The following is a 25,000-nucleotide window of genomic DNA, read 5'->3' as shown; positions in this document are numbered from 1 at the left end:
GTAGATAATCATCTAGGGATGTCTGTACAGTAGATGTAGTGTTTTATAGTCATCTAGGGATGTCTGTACAGTAGATGTAGTGTAGATAATCATCTAGGGATGTCTGTACAGTGGATGTAGTGTAGATAATCATCTAGGGATGTCTGTACAGTAGATGTAGTGTTTTATAATCATCTAGGGATGTCTGTACAGTAGATGTAGTGTAGATAATCATCTAGGGATGTCTGTACAGTAGATGTAGTGTAGATAATCATCTAGGGATGTCTGTACAGTAGATGTAGTGTAGATAATCATCTAGGTATGTCTGGACAGTAGATGTAGTGTTTTATAGTCATCTAGGGATGTCTGTACAGTAGATGTAGTGTAGATAATCATCTAGGGATGTCTGTACAGTAGATGTAGTGTTTTATAGTCATCTAGGGATGTCTGTACAGTAGATGTAGTGTTTTATAGTCATCTAGGGATGTCTGTACAGTAGATGTAGTGTAGATAATCATCTAGGGATGTCTGTACAGTAGATGTAGTGTAGATAATCATCTAGGGATGTCTGTACAGTAGATGTAGTTTAGATAATCATCTAGGGATGTCTGTACAGTAGATGTAGTGTAGATAATCATCTAGGGATGTCTGTACAGTAGATGTAGTGTAGATAATCATCTAGGGATGTCTGGACAGTAGATGTAGTGTTTTATAATCATCTAGGGATGTCTGTACAGTAGATGTAGTGTAGATAATCATCTAGGGATGTCTGTACAGTAGATGTAGTGTTTTATAATCATCTAGGGATGTCTGTACAGTAGATGTAGTGTAGATAATCATCTAGGGTTGTCTGTACAGTAGATGTAGTGTTTTATAATCATCTAGGGATGTCTGTACAGTAGATGTAGTGTAGATAATCATCTAGGGATGTCTGTACAGTAGATGTAGTGTAGATAATCATCTAGGGATGTCTGTACAGTAGATGTAGTGTAGATAATCATCTAGGGATGTCTGTACAGTAGATGTAGTGTAGATCATCATCTAGGGATGTCTGTACAGTAGATGTAGTGTAGATAATCATCTAGGGATGTCTGTACAGTAGATGTAGTGTTTTATAGTCATCTAGGGATGTCTGTACAGTAGATGTAGTGTAGATAATCATCTAGGGATGTCTGTACAGTAGATGTAGTGTAGATAATCATCTAGGGATGTCTGTACAGTAGATGTAGTTTAGATAATCATCTAGGGATGTCTGTACAGTAGATGTAGTGTAGATAATCATCTAGGGATGTCTGTACAGTAGATGTAGTGTAGATAATCATCTAGGGATGTCTGTACAGTAGATGTAGTGTTTTATAATCATCTAGGGATGTCTGTACAGTAGATGTAGTGTAGATAATCATCTAGGGATGTCTGTACAGTAGATGTAGTGTAGATAATCATCTAGGGATGTCTGTACAGTAGATGTAGTGTAGATAATCATCTAGGGATGTCTGTACAGTAGATGTAGTGTTTTATAATCATCTAGGGATGTCTGTACAGTAGATGTAGTGTTTTATGGTTATCTAGGGATGTCTGTACAGTAGATGTAGATAATCATCTAGGGATGTCTGTACAGTAGATGTAGTGTTTTATAGTCATCTAGGGATGTCTGTACAGTAGATGTAGTGTAGATAATCATCTAGGGATGTCTGTACAGTAGATGTAGTGTTTTATAGTCATCTAGGGATGTCTGTACAGTAGATGTAGTGTAGATAATCATCTAGGGATGTCTGTACAGTAGATGTAGTGTAGATAATCATCTAGGGATGTCTGTACAGTAGATGTAGTGTAGATAATCATCTAGGGATGTCTGTACAGTAGATGTAGTGTAGATAATCATCTAGGGATGTCTGTACAGTAGATGTAGTGTAGATCATCATCTAGGGATGTCTGTACAGTAGATGTAGTGTAGATAATCATCTAGGGATGTCTGTACAGTAGATGTAGTGTAGATAATCATCTAGGGATGTCTGTACAGTAGATGTAGTGTAGATAATCATCTAGGGATGTCTGTACAGTAGATGTAGTGTAGATAATCATCTAGGGATGTCTGTACAGTAGATGTAGTGTAGATAATCATCTAGGGATGTCTGTACAGTAGATGTAGTGTAGATAATCATCTAGGGATGTCTGTACAGTAGATGTAGTGTAGATAATCATCTAGGGATGTCTGTACAGTAGATGTAGTGTAGATAATCATCTAGGGATGTCTGTACAGTAGATGTAGTGTAGATAATCTCTAGGGATGTCTGTACAGTAGATGTAGTGTAGATCATCATCTAGGGATGTCTGTACAGTAGATGTAGTGTAGATCATCATCTAGGGATGTCTGTACAGTAGATGTAGTGTAGATCATCATCTAGGGATGTCTGTACAGTAGATGTAGTGTAGATAATCTAGGGATGTCTGTACAGTAGATGTAGTGTAGATCATCATCTAGGGATGTCTGTACAGTAGATGTAGTGTAGATCATCATCTAGGGATGTCTGTACAGTAGATGTAGTGTAGATAATCATCTAGGGATGTCTGGACAGTAGATGTAGTGTTTTATAGTCATCTAGGCATGTCTGTACAGTAGATGTAGATAATCTAGGGATGTCTGTACCCATCCAACCTGACAGAGCTTGAGAAGATCTGCAGAGAAGAATAGGAGAAACTCCCCAAATACAGTTGTAGCTTGTAACATCATACCCAAGTAAACTTGAGGCTGTGATCGCTGCCAAATGTGCTTCAACAAAGTATGGAGTAAAGGGTCTGAATACTTATGTTACGAATTCCTTTTGGCCCGACAGTCTGGGGGGGGATGGTAGTGAGACCCGTAACAACTCATGCAAATTATAATTGTGACAAAGTAAAAGTGAGAACGAAATAACCACGACAACTGAAATCTACCGTCAAACTCAGGGTTTATTGTAAAACACACGGTAATGGGGGGGGAGCAGGAAAAGGGGCTGAGCTGGACCCAATGAAAGAAACAATAAGTATTCAAAAACACCCCTAAGCTAGACTAGCCTACTTTAACAACAGCTAACTAACTAACCAAAAATACAGTGGGTGGTCCACCCAGTTCTAACTAGTGTATTTAACAAAGTCTACCTACGGGTAGTGCATGCCCATGGGCGACTTGTCTTGGTTTCCCCTTTTCCCACCAGCAAACAAACACCATAACCAAAACAATACTCACAGGTGATGATGACAAAGGGATATGGAGGTGCTCAAACAAAAGAGAGGTGCATACACAAAGAGAGAGTGAAACACAGAGACCTACAGACATGGCATTTACAGAGAGATTGAGCTCTAGAGCAAACAACTGATGGGGTTTTTAAACCAAGGGAAAGGAACTGTGATAGGGTAGGAAACAGGAGGAGGTGTGTCTTCTGATTGATGATTGATTGTTGACTAATTGGGGAGTGATGATTTTCACCTGTGAGGGGAGAAGGAGAGAAAACACAGGATACCTACACACACAGACACAGGATACCTGCACACACAGACACAGGATACCTACACACACAGACACAGGATACCTACACACACAGACACAGGATACCTGACACAGGATCTGTAAACACTTATGTAAATGTGATATTTCCCTTTTTTTTCTTTATATATATATATATATATATATATATATATATATATATATATATATGCATTTACAAAAATGTCTAAATCTGTTTTTGCTTTGTCATTATGGGGTATTGTGATGTCATTATGGGGTATTGTGATGTCATTATGGGGTATTGTGATGTCATTATGGGGTATTGTGATGTCATCATGGGGTATTGTGATGTCATTATGGGTTATTGTGATGTCATTATGGGGTATTGTGATGTTATTATGGGCTATTGTGATGTCATTATGGGCTATTGTGATGTCATTATGGGGTATTGTGATGTCATTATGGGGTATTGTGTGCAGAATGATGAGACGGGGAAAAAAAATCTATTTTAGAATAAGGCTGTAATGTAACAAAATGTGGAAAAAGTCAAGGAGTTTGAATACTTTCCGGAGGCACGAATAGACTGACTTTCAGTTGAGGGTAGTTCATTATCTCTCTCTGTGTGAGGTAATATGCTAATAGTCTCTGTACTATTTTTGAGTGGTTTGTGGTTGAGACTAGCACAAATATACTGGAGGAGTCTGTCTGGGTGGACTTGTGGTTCTGGTCTAGCCCGTTTTATAATACTAGGGTGTGTATTGAACCCGTTTGTAACCCCGGGGGGCTGTATTGAACCGTATGACCCTGGGGGAGGGCTGTATTGAACCGTATGACCCTGGGGGGGCTGTATTGAACCGTATGACCCTGGGGGGCTGTATTGAACCGTATGACCCTGGGGGGTGTATTGAGGTCAGTAGCAGGTACTCAGACTTGTATTCAAGGCTCGGGCAACAGTAGGTACTCAGACCTGTATTCAAGGCTAGGGCAACAGTAGGTACTCAGACCTGTGTTCAAGGCTAGGGCAACAGTAGGTACTCAGACCTGTATTCAAGGCAAGGGCAACAGTAGATACTCAGACCTGTATTCAAGGCTAGGTCAGTAGTAGGTACTCAGACCTGTGTTCAAGGCAAGGGCAACAGTAGGTACTCAGACCTGTGTTCAAGGCTAGGGCAGCAGTAGGTACTCAGACCTGTATTCAAGGCTAGGGCAACAGTAGGTACTCAGATCTGTGTTCAAGGCTAGGGGCAGTAGTAGGTACTCAGATCTGTATTCTAGTGATATATCAGGGCTAGGTCAACAGTAGGTACTCAGACCTGTGTTCAAGGCTAGGGCAACAGTAGGTACTCAGACCTGTGTTCAAGGCTAGGGCAGCAGTAGGTACTCAGACCTGTAATCAAGGCTAGGGGCAGTAGTAGGTACTCAGACCTGTATTCTAGTGATATATCAGGGCTAGGTCAACAGTAGGTACTCAGACCTGTATTCTAGTGATATATCAGGGCTAGGGCAACAGTAGATACTCAGACCTGTATTCTAGTCTAGGGCAGCATTGTTAGTGGTGGCAAGGACAGACCAACCCTGAATAGGCTCGGGCTCACATCTCGCTGTGCGTTGGGGAGGTGGAGAGTGATGGCATCAGCCCGCTCAGCGACAGATGTTTTGCGGCAACCAAAAAGCAGCTGTATAAATACCATTTGGGGAGCTTTATTTTGTTCCCATAGGAGCAGAGAGTCTGTATTGCCATGTTTACAGTGGCATGGAATCACTTCTAGCAGCCACTTGGCTGATAATATGAGGAATGAGGACTTTATAGTGTAATATTCTTATTTGTTCTTTCTCAATAAAAGTTCTGAGGGCTTGGAAGGAGAAGCTGTATACTGCTTATTTAATGAGAAAGTTATTGAGAGAGAGAGAGAGACAGTGTTATGGAGAGATAGAGAGAGAGAGAGAGACAGTGTTATGGAGAGAGACAGTGTTATGGAGAGATAGAGAGAGGCAGTGTTATGGAGAGATAGAGAGAGGCAGTGTTATGGAGATAGAGAGAGAGCAGTGTTATGGAGAGATAGAGAGAGGCAGTGTTATGGAGAGAGAGATAGAGGCAGTGTTATGGAGAGATAGAGAGAGGCAGTGTTATGGAGAGATAGAGAGAGGCAGTGTTATGGAGAGAGAGATAGAGAGAGAGACAGTGTTATGGAGAGATAGAGAGAGGCAGTGTTATGGAGAGAGAGAGAGAGGCAGTGTTATGGAGAGAGAGAGAGAGAGAGAGAGAGAGAGAGGCAGTGTTATGGAGAGAGAGAGAGAGCAGTGTTAGGCAGTGTTATGGAGAGAGAGAGAGAGAGAGCAGTGTTATGGAGAGATGAGAGAGATAGAGCAGTGTTATGGAGAGAGAGAGAGAGAGAGGCAGTGTTATGGAGAGAGAGAGAGAGAGGCAGTGTTATGGAGAGAGAGAGAGAGGCAGTGTTATGGAGAGATAGAGAGAGAGGCAGTGTTATGGAGAGATAGAGAGAGGCAGTGTTATGGAGAGAGAGATAGAGAGAGAGACAGTGTTATGGAGAGATAGAGAGAGGCAGTGTTATGGAGAGATAGAGAGAGAGACAGTGTTATGGAGAGATAGAGAGAGGCAGTGTTATGGAGAGATAGAGAGAGGCAGTGTTATGGAGAGAGAGAGAGAGAGGCAGTGTTATGGAGAGATAGAGAGAGGCAGTGTTATGGAGAGAGAGAGAGAGAGGCAGTGTTATGGAGAGATAGAGAGAGGCAGTGTTATGGAGAGATAGAGAGAGGCAGTGTTATGGAGAGAGAGAGAGAGAGGCAGTGTTATGGAGAGATAGAGAGAGAGGCAGTGTTATAGAGAGATAGAGAGAGGCAGTGTTATGGAGAGATAGAGAGAGGCAGTGTTATGGAGAGAGATAGAGAGAGAGACAGTGTTATAGAGAGATAGAGAGAGGCAGTGTTATGGAGAGATAGAGAGAGGCAGTGTTATGGAGAGATAGAGAGAGGCAGTGTTATGGAGAGATAGAGAGAGAGCAGTGTTATGGAGAGATAGAGAGAGGCAGTGTTATGGAGAGAGAGAGAGAGGCAGTGTTATGGAGAGATAGAGAGAGAGGCAGTGTTATGGAGAGATAGAGAGAGAGGCAGTGTTATGGAGAGAGAGAGAGAGGCAGTGTTATGGAGAGATAGAGAGAGGCAGTGTTATAGAGAGATAGAGAGAGGCAGTGTTATGGAGAGATAGAGAGAGGCAGTGTTATGGAGAGATAGAGAGAGAGGCAGTGTTATAGAGAGATAGAGAGAGGCAGTGTTATAGAGAGATAGAGAGAGGCAGTGTTATGGAGAGATAGAGAGAGAGCAGTGTTATAGAGAGATAGAGAGAGGCAGTGTTATGGAGAGATAGAGAGAGGCAGTGTTATGGAGAGATAGAGAGAGGCAGTGTTATGGAGAGATAGAGAGAGGCAGTGTTATGGAGAGATAGAGAGAGGCAGTGTTATGGAGAGATAGAGAGAGGCAGTGTTATGGAGAGATAGAGAGAGAGGCAGTGTTATGGAGAGATAGAGAGAGAGGCAGTGTTATGGAGAGATAGAGAGAGGCAGTGTTATGGAGAGATAGAGAGAGGCAGTGTTATGGAGAGATAGAGAGAGGCAGTGTTATGGAGAGATAGAGAGAGGCAGTGTTATGGAGAGAGAGAGAGAGAGCAGTGTTATGGAGAGATAGAGAGAGGCAGTGTTATGGAGAGATAGAGAGAGGACAGTGTTATGGAGAGATAGAGAGAGGCAGTGTTATGGAGAGATAGAGAGAGGCAGTGTTATGGAGAGATAGAGAGAGGCAGTGTTATGGAGAGAGAGAGAGAGAGGCAGTGTTATGGAGAGAGAGAGAGAGGCAGTGTTATGGAGAGATAGAGAGAGGCAGTGTTATGGAGAGATAGAGAGAGGCAGTGTTATGGAGAGAGAGAGAGAGGCAGTGTTATGGAGAGAGAGAGAGAGGCAGTGTTATAGAGAGATAGAGAGAGGCAGTGTTATGGAGAGATAGAGAGAGGCAGTGTTATGGAGAGAGAGAGAGAGGCAGTGTTATGGAGAGATAGAGAGAGAGGCAGTGTTATGGAGAGATAGAGAGAGGCAGTGTTATGGAGAGATAGAGAGAGGCAGTGTTATGGAGAGAGAGATAGAGGCAGTGTTATGGAGAGATAGAGAGAGGCAGTGTTATGGAGAGAGAGAGAGAGGCAGTGTTATGGAGAGATAGAGAGAGAGAGGCAGTGTTATGGAGAGATAGAGAGAGGCAGTGTTATGGAGAGATAGAGTGTTAGAGAGAGAGGCAGTGTTATGGAGAGATAGAGAGAGGCAGTGTTATGGAGAGAGGCAGTGTTATGGAGAGATAGAGAGGGGCAGTGTTATGGAGAGATAGAGAGAGGCAGTGTTATGGAGAGATAGAGAGAGAGGCAGTGTTATGGAGAGATAGAGAGAGAGGCAGTGTTATGGAGAGATAGAGAGAGGCAGTGTTATGGAGAGATAGAGAGGCAGTGTTATGGAGAGATAGAGAGAGAGGCAGTGTTATGGAGAGATAGAGAGAGGCAGTGTTATGGAGAGATAGAGAGAGGCATTGTTATGGAGAGATAGAGAGAGAGAATGAGACAGAGACAGTGTTATGGAGAGATAGAGAGAGAGACAGTGTTATGGAGAGATAGAGAGAGAGAATGAGACAGAGACAGTGTTATGGAGAGAGAGAGAGAGAGAGAGAGCGAGAGAGAGAGAGAGAGAGACAGTGTTATGGAGAGAGAGAGAGAGAGAATGAGACAGAGACAGTGTTATGGAGAGAGATATATGTGCTGGGGAGGGGCTTAGTATATGTGCTGGGGGGCTTTGTATATGTGCTGGGGAGGGGCTTAGTATATGTGCTGGGGAGGGGGCTTAGTATAGGTGCTGGGGAGGAGAGGGTGGGACTTAGTATATGTGCTGGGGAGGGCTGGGGCTTAGTATATGTGCTGGGGGGCTTAGTATATGTGCTGGGGAGGGGCTTAGTATATGTGCTGGGGAGGGGCTTAGTATATGTGTGGGGGAGGGGCTTAGTATATGTGCTGGGGAGGGGTGGGGCTTAGTATATGTGCTGGGGAGGGTGGGGCTTAGTATATGTGCTGGGGAGGGGCTTAGTATATGTGCTGGGGAGGGGCTTAGTATATGTGCTGGGGAGGGGGCTTAGTATATGTGCTGGGGAGGGGCTTAGTATATGTGCTGGGGAGGGGCTTAGTATATGTGTGGGGAGGGGCTTAGTATATGTGCTGGGGAGGGGTGGGGCTTAGTATATGTGCAGGGGAGGGGAGGGGCTTAGTATATGTGCTGGGGAGGGGCTTAGTATATGTGTGGGGGGAGGGGCTTAGTATATGTGCTGGGGAGGGGCTTAGTATATGTGCTGGGGAGGGGTGGGACTTAGTATATGTGCTGGGGAGGGTGGGACTTAGTATATGTGCTGGGGAGGGGTGGGGCTTAGTATATGTGCTGGGGAGGGGTGGGGCTTAGTATATGTGCTGTGGAGGGGCTTAGTATATGTGTGGGGGAGGGGCTTAGTATATGTGCTGGGGAGGGGCTTAGTATATGTGCTGGGGAGGGGTGGGGCTTAGTATATGTGCTGGGGAGGGGCTTAGTATATGTGCTGGGGAGGGGCTTAGTATATGTGCTGGGGAGGGGTGGGACTTAGTATATGTCCTGGGGAGGGGATTAGTATATGTGCTGGGGAGGGGTGTGGCTTAGTATATGTGCTGTGGAGGGGTGGGGTTTAGTATATGTGCTGGGGAGGGGTGGGGCTTAGTATATGTGCTGAGGAGGGGTGTGGCTTAGTATATGTGCTGTGGAGGGGTGGGGTTTAGTATATGTGCTGGGGAGGGGTGGGACTTAGTATATGTGCTGGGGAGGGCTGGGGCTTAATATATGTGCTGGGGAGGGGTGGGACTTAGTATATGTGCTGGGGAGGGCTGGGGCTTAATATATGTGCTGGGGAGGGGTGGGGCTTGTCTTAATTCCACCCATTTCAGTAATGATTCTTACGTCCTGAATACACGTCTTTGTCTATCAACCCTAAGCCAGCTGTGACTATCAACCCTAAGCCAGCTGTGACTATCAACCCTAAGCCAGCTGTGTCTATCAACCCTAAGCCAGCTGTGTCTATCAACCCTAAGCCAGCTGTGTCTATCAACTCTAAGCCAGCTGTGACTATCAACCCTAAGCCAGCTGTGACTATCAACCCTAAGCCAGCTGTGTCTATCAACTCTAAGCCAGCTGTGTCTATCAACCCTAAGCCAGCTGTGTCTATCAACCCTAAGCCAGCTGTGTCTATCAACCCTAAGCCAGCTGTGACTATCAACCCTAAGCCAGCTGTGTCTATCAACCCTAAGCCAGCTGTGTCTATCAACCCTAAGCCAGCTGTGTCTATCAACCCTAAGCCAGCTGTGACTATCAACCCTAAGCCAGCTGTCTGTCTATCAACCCTAAGCCAGCTGTGTCTATCAACCCTAAGCCAGCTGTGTCTATCAACCCTAAGCCAGCTGTGTCTATCAACCCTAAGCCAGCTGTGTCTATCAACCCTAAGCCAGCTGTGTCTATCAACCCTAAGCCAGCTGTGTCTATCAACCCTAAGCCAGCTGTCTCTATCAACCCTAAGCCAGCTGTGTCTATCAACCCTAAGCCAGCTGTGTCTATCAACCCTAAGCCAGCTGTGTCTATCAACTCTAAGCCAGCTGTGTCTATCAACCCTAAGCCAGCTTTGTCTATCAACCCTAAGCCAGCTGTCTATCAACCCTAAGCCAGCTGTGTCTATCAACCCTAAGCCAGCTGTGTCTATCAACCCTAAGCCAGCTGTGTCTATCAACCCTAAGCCAGCTGTGTCTATCAACCCTAAGCCAGCTGTGTCTATCAACCCTAAGCCAGCTGTGTCTATCAACCCTAAGCCAACTGTGTCTATCAACCCTAAGCCAACTGTGTCTATCAACCCTAAGCCAGCTGTGTCTATCAACCCTAAGCCAGCTGTGTCTATCAACCCTAAGCCAGCTGTGTCTATCAACCCTAAGCCAGCTGTGACTATCAACCCTAAGCCAGCTGTGTCTATCAACCCTAAGCCAGCTGTGTCTATCAACCCTAAGCCAGCTGTGTCTATCAACCTTAAGCCAGCTGTGTCTATCAACCCTAAGCCAGCTGTGTCTATCAACCCTAAGCCAGCTGTGTCTATCAACCCTAAGCCAGCTGTCTATCAACCCTAAGCCAGCTGTGTCTATCAACCCTAAACCAGCTGTGTCTATCAACCCTAAGCCAGCTGTGTCTATCAACCCTAAGCCAGCTGTGTCTATCAACCCTAAGCCAGCTGTGTCTATCAACCCTAAGCCAGCTGTGTCTATCAACCCTAAGCCAGCTGTGTCTATCAACCCTAAGCCAGCTGTGTCTATCAACCCTAAGCCAGCTGTGTCTATCAACCCTAAGCCAGCTGTGTCTATCAACCCTAAGCCAGCTGTGTCTATCAACCCTAAGCCAGCTGTGTCTATCAACCCTAAGCCAGCTGTGTCTATCAACCCTAAGCCAGCTGTGTCTATCAACCCTAAGCCAGCTGTGTGTGGCTGTGGGAAGCTGTTAACTGATGTCAGTACGGTTTTTACCCGGCACTGAAATGGTCAACAGCAGAAAGACTTCATTCATCGGAGGAACAGCTGAACAGAACATAGTGTGTGTGGAATGGTTTAGCAGAACTACTGCTCTCGTTATTAGTGTGTGTGGAATCAAACTACTGCCAGTGTGTAATGCAGAACTACTGCTCGTTATTAGTGTGTGTGCTGGTTTAGCAGAACTACTGCTGTGTTATTAAGTGTGTGGAATGGTTTAGCAGAACTACTGCTCGTTATTAGTGTATGGTTTAGCAGAACTACTGCTAAGTGTGTGTGGTATCAATGGTTTAGCAGAACTACTGCTCGTTATTAGTGTGTGTGAATGGTTTAGCAGAACTACTGCTCGTTATTAGTGTGTGTGTAATGGTTTAGCAGAACTACTGCTCGTTATTAGTGTGTGTGGAATGGTTTAGCAGAACTACTGCTCGTTATTAGTGTGTGTGTCTATCAATGGTTTAGCAGAACTACTGCTGTGTTATTAGTGTGTGTGTCTGGTTTAGCAGAACTACTGCTCGTTATTAGTGTGTAATGGTTTATCAGAACTACTGCTGTGTTATTAAACCAGCTGTGTGTGGAATGGTTTAGCAGAACTACTGCTCAACCCTTATTAGTGTGTGTGGAATGGTTTAGCAGAACTACTGCTCGTTATTAGTGTGTGTGGAATGGTTTAGCAGAACTACTGCTCGTTATTAGTGTGTGTGGAATGGTTTAGCAGAACTACTGCTTATTAGTGTGTGTGGATGGTTTAGCAGAACTACTGTCTTATTAGTGTAATGGTTTAGCAGAACTACTGCCAGTTATTAGTGTGTGTGGAATGGTTTAGCAGAACTACTGCTTTTATTAGTGTGGAATGGTTTAGCAGAACTACTGCTCGTTATTAGTTCAATGGTTTAGGAACTACTGCTCGTTATTAGTGTGTGTGGAATGGTTTAGCAGAACTACTGCTCGTTATTAGTGTGTGTGGAATGGTTTAGCAGAACTACTGCTCGTTATTAGTGTGTGTGGAATGGTTTAGCAGAACTACTGCTCGTTATTAGTGTGTGTGGAATGGTTTAATGGTTTAGCAGAACTACTGCTCGTTATTAGTGTGTGTGGAATGGTTTAGCAGAACTACTGCTCGTTATTAGTGTGTGTGGAATGGTTTAGCAGAACTACTGCTCGTTATTAGTGTGTGTGGAATGGTTTAGCAGAACTACTGCTCGTTATTAGTGTGTGTGGAATGGTTTAGCAGAACTACTGCTCGTTATTAGTGTGTGTGGAATGGTTTAGCAGAACTACTGCTCGTTATTAGTGTGTGTGGAATGGTTTAGAACTACTGCTCGTTAACAGAACTACTGCTCGTTATTAGTGTGTGTGGAATGGTTTAGCAGAACTACTGCTCGTTATTAGTGTGTGTGGGTTTAGCAATGGTTTAGCAGAACTACTGCTCGTTATTAGTGTGTGTGGAATGGTTTAGCAGAACTACTGCTCGTTATTAGTGTGTGTGGAATGGTTTAGCAGAACTACTGCTCGTTATTAGTGTGTGTGGAATGGTTTAGCAGAACTACTGCTCGTTATTAGTGTGTGTGGAATGGTTTAGCAGAACTACTGCTCGTTATTAGTGTGTGTGGAATGGTTTGTGTGTGGAATGGTTTAGCAGCAGAACTACTGCTCGTTATTAGTGTGTGTGGAATGGTTTAGCAGAACTACTGCTCGTTATTAGTGTGTGTGGAATGGTTTAGCAGAACTACTGCTCGTTATTAGTGTGTGTGGAATGGTTTAGCAGAACTACTGCTCGTTATTAGTGTGTGTGAATGGTTTAGCAGAACTACTGCTCGTTATTAGTGTGTGTGGAATGGTTTAGCAGAACTACTGCTCGTTATTAGTGTGTGTGGAATGGTTTAGCAGAACTACTGCTCGTTATTAGTGTGTGTGGAATGGTTTAGCAGAACTACTGCTCGTTATTAGTGTGTGTGGAATGGTTTAGCAGAACTACTGCTCGTTATTAGTGTGTGTGGAATGGTTTAGCAGAACTACTGCTCGTTATTAGTGTGTGGTTTAGGAATGGTTTTAGCAATGGTTTAGCAACTACTGCTCGTTATTAGTGTGTGTGGAATGGTTTAGCAGAACTACTGCTCGTTATTAGTGTGTGTGGAATGGTTTAGCAGAACTACTGCTCGTTATTAGTGTGTGTGGAATGGTTTAGCAGAACTACTGCTCGTTATTAGTGTGTGTGGAATGGTTTAGCAGAACTACTGCTCGTTATTAGTGTGTGTGGAATGGTTTAGCAGAACTACTGCTCGTTATTAGTGTGTGTGGAATGGTTTAGCAGAACTACTGCTCGTTATTAGTGTGTGTGGAATGGTTTAGCAGAACTACTGCTCGTTATTAGTGTGTGTGGAATGGTTTAGCAGAACTACTGCTCGTTATTAGTGTGTGTGGAATGGTTTAGTGTGTGTGGAGAACTACTGCTCGTTATTAGTGTGTGTGGAATGGTTTAGCAGAACTACTGCTCGTTATTAGTGTGTGTGGAATGGTTTAGCAGAACTACTGCTCGTTATTAGTGTGTGTGGAATGGTTTAGCAGAACTACTGCTCGTTAATTTTAGCAGTGTGTTAGTGTGGAATGGTTTAGCAGAACTACTGCTCGTTATTAGTGTGTGTGGAATGGTTTAGCAGAACTACTGCTCGTTATTAGTGTGTGTGGAATGGTTTAGCAGAACTACTGCTCGTTATTAGTGTGTGTGGAATGGTTTAGCAGAACTACTGCTCGTTATTAGTGTGTGTGGTTTAATGGTTTTAGCAGAACTACTGCTCGTTATTAGTGTGTGTGGAATGGTTTAGCAGAACTACTGCTCGTTATTAGTGTGTGTGGAATGGTTTAGCAGAACTACTGCTCGTTATTAGTGTGTGTGGAATGGTTTAGCAGAACTACTGCTCGTTATTAGTGTGTGTGGAATGGTTTAGCAGAACTACTGCTCGTTATTAGTGTGTGTGGAATGGTTTAGCAGAACGTTATTAGTGTGTGTGGAATGGTTTAGCAGAACGTTATTAGTGTGTGTGGAATGGTTTAGCAGAACGTTATTAGTGTGTGTGGAATGGTTTAGCAGAACGTTATTAGTGTGTGTGGAATGGTTTAGCAGAACTACTGCTCGTTATCAGAGATCAGTGTTTACACACAAGGTACACAGAAAGACATAGACACTCTGACAGCCAATAACACGGCCTGTTTTTACTGAATTATTCCTCTCCTCCTTTCAGATCGATGCCTTGAGCAAAAGAAGTAAAGAAGCAGAAGGTTCCTTCTTGAACATCTACAAGACATTAATAGATGTTCCAGGTAAGATGGAGATAGATGTTCCAGGTAAGATGGAGATAGATGTTCCAGGTAAGAGATGGAGATAGATGTTCCAGGTAAGAGAGGAGATAGATGTTCCAGGTAAGAGATGGAGATAGATGTTCCAGGTAAGAGAGGAGATAGATGTCCCAGGTAAGAGAGGAGATAGATGTCCCAGGTAAGAGAGCAGATAGATGTCCCAGGTAAGAGAGAAGATAGATGTTCCAGGTAAGAGAGAGATAGATGTCCCAGGTAAGAGAGAGATAGATGTCCCAGGTAAGAGCAGAACTGCTCATTATTAGTGAGGCAGAACTACTGCTCGTTATTAGTGTGTGTGGAATGGTTTAGCTACTGCTCGATAGATGTCCCAGGTAAGAGAGGAAATAGATGTTCCAGGTAAGAGATGGAGATAGATGTTCCAGGTAAGAGATGGAGATAGATGTTCCAGGTAAGAGATGAGATAGATGTCCCAGGTAAGAGAGGAGATAGATGTCCCAGGTAAGAGAACTACTGCTCGTTATAGATGTTCCAGGTAAGAGAGGAGATAGATGTCCCAGGTAAGAGAGGAGATAGATGTCCCAGGTAAGAGTTTAGGAGATAGATGTCCCAGGTAAGAGAGGAGATAGATGTTCCAGGTAAGAGATGGAGATAGATGTTCCAGGTAAGAGATGGAGATAGATGTTCCAGGTAAGAGAGGAGATAGATGTCCCAGGTAAGAGAACTACTGGAGAGGGGTAGATGTCCCAGGTAAGAGAGGAGAGGTTTTAGATAGATGTCCCAGGTAAGAGAGGAGAGGAGATAGATGTCCCAGGTAATGGTTTAGGAGACTGCTCGTTATAGATGTCCCAGGTTATTAGAGGAGAGGAGGTAGATGTCCCAGGTAAGAGGTTTAGCAGAACTACTGGAGAGGAGATAGATGTCCCTGCTCGGTAAGAGATGGAGGTAGATGTCCCGGGTAAGAGAGGAGATGAGATAATGTCCCAGGTAAGAGATGGTTTAGGAGATAGATGTCCCAGGTAAGAGATGTGAGGAGATAGATGTCCCAGGTAATGGTTTAGCAGAGAGTTAGATAGATGTCCCAGGTAAGAGATGGAGATAGATGTCCCAGGTAAGAGAGGAGAGGAGATAGATGTCCCAGGTAAGAGATGGAGATAGATGTCCCAGGTAAGAGAGGAGAGGTTTAGATAGATGTCCCAGGTAAGAGATGGAGATAGATGTTTAGGTAAGAGAGGTGAGGAGATAGATGTCCCAGGTAAGAGATGAGATAGATGTTTAGCCAGGTAAGAGAGGAGAGGAGATAGATGTCCCAGGTAAGAGATGGAGATAGATGTCCCAGGTAAGAGAGGAGAGGTTTGGTAGATAGATGTCCCAGGTAAGAGAGGAGAGGCTCGATAGATGTCCCAGGTAAGAGAGCAGATAGATGTGTGGAATGGTTTAGCAGAACTAGATAGATGTCCCAGGTAAGAGATGAGAGGAGATAGATGTCCCAGGTAAGAGAGGAGAGGAGATAGATGTCCCAGGTAAGAGAGGAGAGGAGGTAGATGTCCCAGGTAAGAGAGGCGATAGATGTCCCAGGTAAGAGAAGAGAGGAGATAGATGTCCCAGGTAAGAGAGGAGATGAGATAGATGTCCCATGTAAGAGAGCAGATAGATGTCCCATGTAAGAGAGGAGATAGATGTCCCAGGTAAGAGAGGAGAGGAGATAGATGTCCCAGGTAAGAGAGGAGATAGATGTCCCAGGTAAGAGATGGAGGTAGATGTCCCAGGTAAGAGAGGAGATAGATGTCCCAGGTAAGAGATGGAGATAGATGTCCCAGGTAAGAGAGGAGAGGAGATAGATGTCCCGGGTAAGAGAGGAGGTAGATGTCCCAGGTAAGAGAGGAGATAGATGTCCCAGGTAAGAGATGGAGGTAGATGTCCCAGGTAAGAGAGGAGATAGATGTCCCAGGTAAGAGATGGAGATAGATGTCCCAGGTAAGAGAGGAGAGGAGATAGATGTCCCGGGTAAGAGATGGAGGTAGATGTCCCAGGTAAGAGAGGAGATAGATGTCCCAGGTAAGAGATGGAGGTAGATGTCCCAGGTAAGAGAGGAGATAGATGTCCCAGGTAAGAGATGGAGATAGATGTCCCAGGTAAGAGAGGAGATAGATGTCCCAGGTAAGAGAGGAGATAGATGTCCCAGGTAAGAGAGGAGAGGAGATAGATGTCCCAGGTAAGACATTAATCTATATAACCATAGTGTAGATCTATATAAATGTAGTATAGATCTATATAACCATAGTGTAGATCTATATAACCACAGTGTAGATCTATATAACCATAGTGTAGCTATATATAATCATAGTGTAGCTATATATAATCATAGTGTAGCTATATATAACCATAGCGTAGATCTATATAACCATAATGTCGATCTACATAACCATAGTGTAGATCTATATAACCATAGTGTAGATCTATATAACCATAGTATAGATATATATAACCATAGTGTAGATCTATATAACCATAGTGTAGATATATATAACCATAGTGTAGATCTATATAACCATAGTGTAGATCTATATAACCATAGTATAGATCTATATAACCATAGCGTAGATCTATATAACCATAGCGTAGATCTATATAACCATAGCGTAGATCTATATAACCATAGTGTAGATCTATATAACCATAGTGTAGATCTATATAACCATAGTGTAGATCTATATAACCATAGTGTAGATATATATAACCATAGTGTAGATCTATATAACCATAGTGTAGATATATATAACCATAGTGTAGATCTATATAACCATAGTGTAGATCTATATAACCATAGTGTAGATCTATATAACCATAGCATAGATCTATATAACCATAGTGTAGATCTATATAACCATAGTGTAGATCTATATGGCCACAGTGTAGATCTATATAACCATAGTGTAGATCTATATAACCATAGTGTAGCTATATATAACCATAGCATAGATCTATATATAACCATAGTGTAGCTATATATAACCATAGCATAGATCTATATAACCATAGTGTAGATCTATATAACCATAGTGTAGATCTATATAACCATAGTATAGATATATATAACCATAGCATAGATCTATATAACCATAGTGTAGATCTATATAACCATAGTATAGATATATATATAACCATAGTGTAGATATATATAACCATAGTGTAGCTATATATAACCATAGTATAGATCTATATAACCATAGTGTAGATCTATATAACCATAGTGTAGATCTATATGGCCACAGTGTAGATATATATAACCATAGTGTAGATCTATATAACCATAGTGTAGATCTATATAACCATAGTATAGATATATATAACCATAGTGTAGATATATATAACCATAGTGTAGATCTATATAACCATAGTGTAGCTATATATAACCATAGCATAGATCTATATAACGATAGTGTAGATCTATATAACCATAGTATAGATATATATAACCATAGTGTAGATATATATAACCATAGTGTAGCTATATATAACCATAGTATAGATCTATATAACCATAGTGTAGATCTATATAACCATAGTGTAGATCTATATGGCCACAGTGTAGATCTATATAACCATAGTGTAGATCTATATAACCATAGTGTAGCTATATATAACCATAGCATAGATCTATATATAACCATAGTGTAGCTATATATAACCATAGCATAGATCTATATAACCATAGTGTAGATCTATATAACCATAGTGTAGCTATATATAACCATAGTATAGATCTATATAACCATAGTGTAGCTATATATAACCATAGCATAGATCTATATAACCATAGTGTAGATCTATGTAAACGTAGTATAGATATATATAACCATAGTGTAGATATATATAACCATAGTGTAGATCTATATAACCATAGTGTAGATCTATATAACCATAGTGTAGATCTATATAACCATAGTGTAGATCTATATAACCATAGTGTAGCTATATATAACCATAGTGTAGATCTATATAACCATAGTGTAGATCTATATAACCATAGTGTAGATCTATATAACCATAGTGTAGATCTTTATAACCATAGCGTAGATATATATAACCATAGTGTAGCTATATATAACCATAGTGTAGATCTATATAACCATAGTCTAGATATATATAACCATAGTATAGATATATATAACCGTAGTGTAGATATATATAACCATAGTCTAGATATATATAACCATAGTGTAGATATATATAACCATAGTGTAGATCTATATAACCATAGTGTAGCTATATATAACCATAGTGTAGCTATATATAACCATAGTGTAGATCTATATAACCATAGTATAGATATATAGTGGCTTGCGAAAGTATTCACCCCCCTTGTCATTTTTCTGTTTTGTTGCCTTACAACCTGGAATTAAAATAGATTTTTTTGAGGGGTTTGTATCATTTGATTTACACAACATGCCTACCACTTTGAAGATGCTAAATATGTTTTATTGTGAAATAAGACAATAAAAACAGAACTTGAGGGTGCATAACTATTCACCCCCCCCCCCAAAGTCAATACTTGGTAGAGCCACCTTTTGCAGCAATTACAGCTGCAAGTTTCTTGGGGTATGTCTCTATAAGCTTGGCACATCCAGTCACTGTGATTTCTGCCCATTCTTCAAGGCATCCTGCTCCAGCTCCTTCAAGTTGGATGAGTTCTGCTGTTGTACAGCAATCTTTAAGTCATACCACAGATTCTCAATTGGATCGAGGTCTGGGCTTTGACTAGGCCACATCAAGACTTTTGAATATTTCCCCTTAAACCCCTCAAGTGTTGCTTTAGCAGTATGCTTAGGGTCATTGTCCTGCTGGAAGGTGAACCTCCGTCCCAGTCTCAAATCTCTAGAAGACTGTATTTAGCACCGTCCATCATTCCTCCAATTCTGACCAGTTTCCCTGCTGATGAAAATCATCCCCACAGCATGATGCTGCCACCACCGTGCTTCACTGGATGGATTTCTCGGGTGATGGGAGGTGTTGGGTTTGTGCCAGACATAGCGTTTTCCTTAATGGCCAAAAAGCTCGATTTGAGTCTCATCTGACCAGAGTACCTTCTTCCATATGTTTGGGGAGTCTCCCACATGCCGTTTGGCGAACACTGAACGTGTTTGCTTATTTTTCTCTTTAAATAATGGCTTTTTTCTGGCCACTCTTCCATAAAGCCAAGCTCTGTGGAGCGTATGACTTAAAGTGGTCCTATGGACAGATACTCCAATCTCCGCTGTGGAGCTTTGCAGCTCCTTCAGGGTTATCTTTGGTCTCTTTGTTGCCTCTCTGATTAATGCCCTCCTTGCCTGGTCTGTGAGTTTTGGTGGGCAGCCCTCTCTTGGCAGGTTTGTTGTGGTGCCATATTCTTTCCATTTTTTAATAATGTATTTAATGGTGCTCCGTGGGATGTTCAACGTTTCTGATCCTTTTTATAACCCAACCCTGATCTGTACTCCTCCACAACTTTGTCCCTGACCTGTTTGGAGAGCTCCTTGGTCTTCATGGTGCCGCTTTCTTGGTGGTGCCCCGTGCTTAGTAGTGTTGCAGACTCTGGGGCCTTTCAGAACAGGTGTATGTATATACAGTGAGATCATGTGATAGATCATGTGACACTTAGATTGTACACAGGTGGACTTTATTTAACTAATTATGTTATTTATTTAAATGTTTACTACTTTCCTTCCATCTATAGCATGTTATTAATTAATAGTATGCAGTTTGTTCAGCTTAGATGCCTCATGATTGAGTATTGCTCTGTTCAGGTAGACTGTGATTTTGCTGTGATCTGATAGGTCAGGGTGAACGTTCTGAGAGACTCGGGGTTGAGGTCAGTGATAAAAGAATTCTCCAGTACTGTTGCCAAGGGATGAACTGTAAGTTTACCTATTGGTCAACTCGAAGCCTACCATTGACCATGTCTCTCTCTCTCTGTCTCTGTCTCTGTCTCTCTCTCTCTCTCTCTCTCTCTCTCTCTCTCTCTCTCTCTCTCTCTCTCTCTGTCTCTGTCTCTGTCTCTGTCTCTGTCTCTGTCTCTCTCTCTCTCTTCTCTCTGTCTCTGTCTCTCTCTCTCTCTCTATATATATATCCCTCTTTTCTTTGTCTCTCTCTCTCTCTGAGAGACTCAGGGTTGAGGTCAGTATACCTACCTACCTACCTATACCTACCTTATTAGTCAAATCGAAGCCTACCATTGACCATGTACAGACCCAGCGTGTGACAGAGTTGCAGGAGTTGTCACCCGTTTTTGTTGTAGTTGTGTCTACGGGGGCATATTGGGGAGGGAATGCTGTCACCTCCAGGTAGGTGTTTGTCCCCTTGTGTGCTGAGAGAGTCGGGTTCTTGTCCAGTTCTGGCATTTAAGTCGCCACAGACTGGTACTTCCTGAGTCTAGAAATGATTGATCTCCGTCTCCAGGATGGAGAGGCTGTCTTCATTAAAGTATTAGGATTCTAGAGGGGGGATATAAACTCAGCAAAAAAAGAAACGTCCCTTTTTCAGGACCCTGTCTCTAAAAGATCATTCGTAAAAATCCAAATAACTTCACAGGTCTTCATTGTAAAGGGTTAAACACTGTTTCCCATGCTTGTTCAATGGACCATAAACAATTAATGAACATGCACCTGTGGAACGGTCGTTAAGACACTAACAGCTTACAGACTGGAGGCAATTTAGGTCACAGTTATGAAAACTTAGGACACGAAAGAGGCCTTTCTACTGACTCTGAAAAACACCAAAAGAAAGATGCCCAGGGTCCCTGCTCAACTGCGTGAACGTCCCGTAGGCATGCTGCAAGGAGGCATGAGGACTGCAGATGTGGCCAGGGCAATAAATGTCAATGTCCGTACTGTGAGACGCCTCAGACAGCACTACAGGGAGACAGGACGGACAGGGACACATTATTCCATTTATGTGGAACTTGTTCAGTTTATGTCTCAGTTGTTGAATCTTGTTATGTTCATAGAAATGTTTACACATGTTCAGTTTGATGAAAATGAACACAGTTGACAGTAAGAGGACGTTTATTTTTTTTGCCGAGTTTAAGTAGCACACAAGGACATCTTTCTCCATTCAAATTATTTTCTCATTTATTTCTAACCAAATGTAAAATATTTATCTTTCGACTAATTTAATGGAGTGAGTTAGGTCTGTTCTATATATTAGCATACCCAGACAACTACTGGGTCCATCTCCTCTATACCACCCACCTGGTACTGTGGTGGATGGGACTACCAGCTCTCTGTAACCTAGACGACAACTACTGGGTTTGTTTCCTCTATACCATATTTCTTGACAATGTCTGTTTTTCCCGATTTCTTTGGTGAAGTCTGGGTTCCTGCTCTTTAGTCCGAAAGCAGATGACCTCTGACCTTGTACAGTACATCTCTGCTGTTTCTCCTCAGCAGGACCAATTAACCACTCCTCAGCTAGCCTCCCCACGCTAGCAAGCTCCCTCTGTCTCTCTCTGTGTGTGTAACGTAGTGTGTGTGTGTGTGTGTGTGTGTGTGTGTGTGTGTGTGTGTGTGTGTGTGTGTGTGTGTGTGTGTGTGTGTGTGTGTGTGTGTGTGTGTGTGTGTGTGTGTGTGTGTGTGTGTGTAACATAGTGTGTGTAACGTAGTGTGTGTGTGTGTGTGTGTGTGTGTGTAACGTAGTGTGTGTGTGTGTGTGTGTGTGTAACGTAGTGTGTGTGTAATGTAATGTGTGTGTAACGTGTGTGTGTGTGTAACATAGTGTGTGTAACTTGGTGTGTGTGTAACGTGTGTGTGTGTGTAACATAGTGTGTGTAACTTAGTGTGTGTGTGTGTGTGTGTGTGTGTGTGTGTGTGTGTGTGTGTGTGTGTGTGTGTGTGTGTGTGTGTGTGTGTGTGTGTGTGTGTGTGTGTGTGTGTGTGTGTGTGTAACGTAGTGTGTGTGTGTAACGTAGTGTGTGTGTGTGTTTGTAACGTAGTGTGTGTGTAACGTAGTGTGTGTGTGTAACATAGTGTGTGTGTATGTGTGTGTAACGTAGTGTGTGTGTGTAACGTAGTGTGTGTAACGTAGTGTGTGTATGTGTAACGTAGTGTGTGTGTGTAACGTAGTGTGTGTGTAACGTAGTGTGTGTGTGTGTAACGTAGTGTGTGTATGTGTAACGTAGTGTGTGTGTGTGTAACGTAGTGTGTGTGTGTGTAACGTAGTGTGTGTGTGTGTGTGTAACGTAGTGTGTGTGTGTGTGTACGTGAGTGTGTGTGTAACGTAGTGTGTGTGTGTAACGTAGTGTGTGTATGTGTAACGTAGTGTGTGTGTGTGTGTAACGTAGTGTGTGTAACGTAGTGTGTGTGTGTGTAACGTAGTGTGTGTGTAACGTAGTGTGTGTGTAGTGTGTGTGTGTGTAACGTAGTGTGTGTGTGTAACGTGGTGTGTGTGTAACGTAGTGTGTGTGTGTAACGTAGTGTGTGTATGTGTAACGTAGTGTGTGTATGTGTAACGTAGTGTGTGTGTGTGTGTGTACGTAGTGTGTGTGTGTGTGTAATGTAGTGTGTGTGTGTGTAACGTAGTGTGTGTATGTGTAACGTAGTGTGTGTGTGTGTAACGTAGTGAGTGTGTGTGTAACGTAGTGTGTGTGTGTAACGTTAGTGTGTATGTGTAACGTAGTGTGTGTAACGTAGTGTGTGTGTGTAACGTAGTGTGTGTAATGTAGTGTGTGTGTGTGTAACGTAGTGTGTGTAATGTAGTGTGTGTGTGTAACGTTGTGTGTGTAACGTAGTGTGTGTGTGTAACGTTGTGTGTGTGTAACGTAGTGTGTATGTGTAACGTAGTGTGTGTAACGTAGTGTGTGTGTGTAACGTAGTGTGTGTAACGTAGTGTGTATGTGTAACGTAGTGTGTGTAACGTAGTGTGTGTGTGTAACGTAGTGTGTGTAACGTAGTGTGTGTGTGTAACGTAGTGTGTGTAATGTGGTGTGTGTGTGTAACGTAGTGTGTGTGTAACGTAGTGTGTGTGTGTAACGTTGTGTGTGTAACGTAGTGTGTGTGTGTAACGTAGTGTGTGTGTAACGTAGTGTGTGTGTGTGTGTGTGTAATGTAGTGTGTGTGTGTTTTCTCAGACCCCGTCCCTGTGCTGGAGTTGGGTCAGCAGTTACAGCTGAAGCTCCAGTGTGTGTGTGTGTGTGTGTGTGTGTGTGTGTGTGTGTGTGTGTGTGTGTGTGTGTGTGTGTGTGTGTGTGTGTGTGTGTGTGTGTGTGTGTGTGTGTGTGTGTGTGTGTGTGTGTGTGTGTGTGTGTGTGTGTGTGTGTGTGTGTGTGTGTGTGTGTGTAACGTAGTGTGTGTGTGTAACGTAGTGTGTGTGTGTAACGTAGTGTAACGTAGTGTGTGTAACGTAGTGTGTGTGTGTAACGTAGTGTGTGTGTAACGTAGTGTGTGTGTTTTCTCAGACCCCGTCCCTGTGCTGGAGTTGGGTCAGCAGTTACAGCTGAAGCTCCAGCAGATGCACGACATCGAGACAGAGAACCTCAAACTCAGAGAGACTCTAGAGGACTACAACAAAGAGTTTACTAAGGTCAAGAACCAGGGTGAGACACACACACTCACACACACACACACACACACACACACACACACACACACACACACACACACACACACACACACACACACACACACACACACACACACACACACACACACACACACACACACACACACACACTAATAAAATGGAGCGAGAAAAGGGTTTATCTGGTCAGAGAAAGCGGTGTGTCAGACATGCAGTGGTCATGGAATATTCTCTATATATACTCTGGACACACTGAAGGATCCGGATGGAGGGAGGGAGAGATGGAGGGATGGCGGGAGGGAGGGATGGAGGAAGGGAGGGAGGAAGGGATGGAGGGAGGGATGGATGAAGGGATGAGAGGGAGGGAGGGATGGATGGATGAAGGGATGGGAGGGAGGAAGGGAGGGAGATGGAGGGATGGCGGGAGGGAGGAAGGGATGGAGGGAGGGATGGATGGATGAAGGGATGAGAGGGAGGGAGGGAGGGAGGGAGATGGAGGGATGGCAGGAGGGAGAGAGGAGGAGGGAGGGAGAGAGAGGGGGGTGATGGAGGGAGGGAGATGACTAGAGGACAGAGGAATGGGAAGGAGGAAAGGGAGGGATGTCTAGAGGGGAGAGAGAGAGAGGAATGGGAAGAAGGGGAGAGAGAGAGAGGAATGACTAGAGGAGTAGTGGAGAGAGAACAATGTGGAGGAGAGTATTTTGGAACAGCTCAGCGTGAGAGACTCAGAGTGAGTGAATTGGAACAGCTCAGAGTGAGTGAATTGGAACAGCTCAGCTTGAGATACTCAGCGTGAGTGAATTGGAACAGCTCAGCGTGAGAGAGTCAGCGTGAGTGATTTGGAACAGCTCAGCGTGAGTGAGCGTAGTGATTTGGAACAGCTCAGCGTGAGAGAACAGCTCAGCGTGAGTGAGTGAATTGGAACAGCTCAGCGTGAGATACTCAGCGTGAGTGAATTGGAACAGCTCAGCGTGAGAGACTCAGCGTGAGTGAATTGGAACAGCTCAGCGTGAGAGAATTGGAACAGCTCAGCGTGAGAGACTCAG

At 43.2% G+C, this 25,000-nt stretch overlaps 1 protein-coding gene across 1 annotated transcript in view; it reads left to right on the top strand.

Moving 5' to 3' along the window:
• Positions 1 to 25,000, top strand: part of LOC127906145 (homeobox protein cut-like 1) — a 133,372-nt gene that overhangs the window by 51,500 nt on the left and 56,872 nt on the right. Inside the window, 2 exon segments of the mRNA XM_052519889.1 lie at positions 14,330 to 14,408; positions 23,833 to 23,970. Coding sequence (XP_052375849.1) covers positions 14,330 to 14,408; positions 23,833 to 23,970 — 217 coding nt within the window.

This window comes from Oncorhynchus keta, chromosome 1 (assembly GCF_023373465.1).
Source record: "Oncorhynchus keta strain PuntledgeMale-10-30-2019 chromosome 1, Oket_V2, whole genome shotgun sequence".
In the NCBI taxonomy this organism is placed as follows: Eukaryota; Metazoa; Chordata; class Actinopteri; order Salmoniformes; family Salmonidae; genus Oncorhynchus; species Oncorhynchus keta.
Note: the sequence above shows the minus strand (reverse complement) of the source record. Positions and strands in the feature narration are given on the sequence as shown.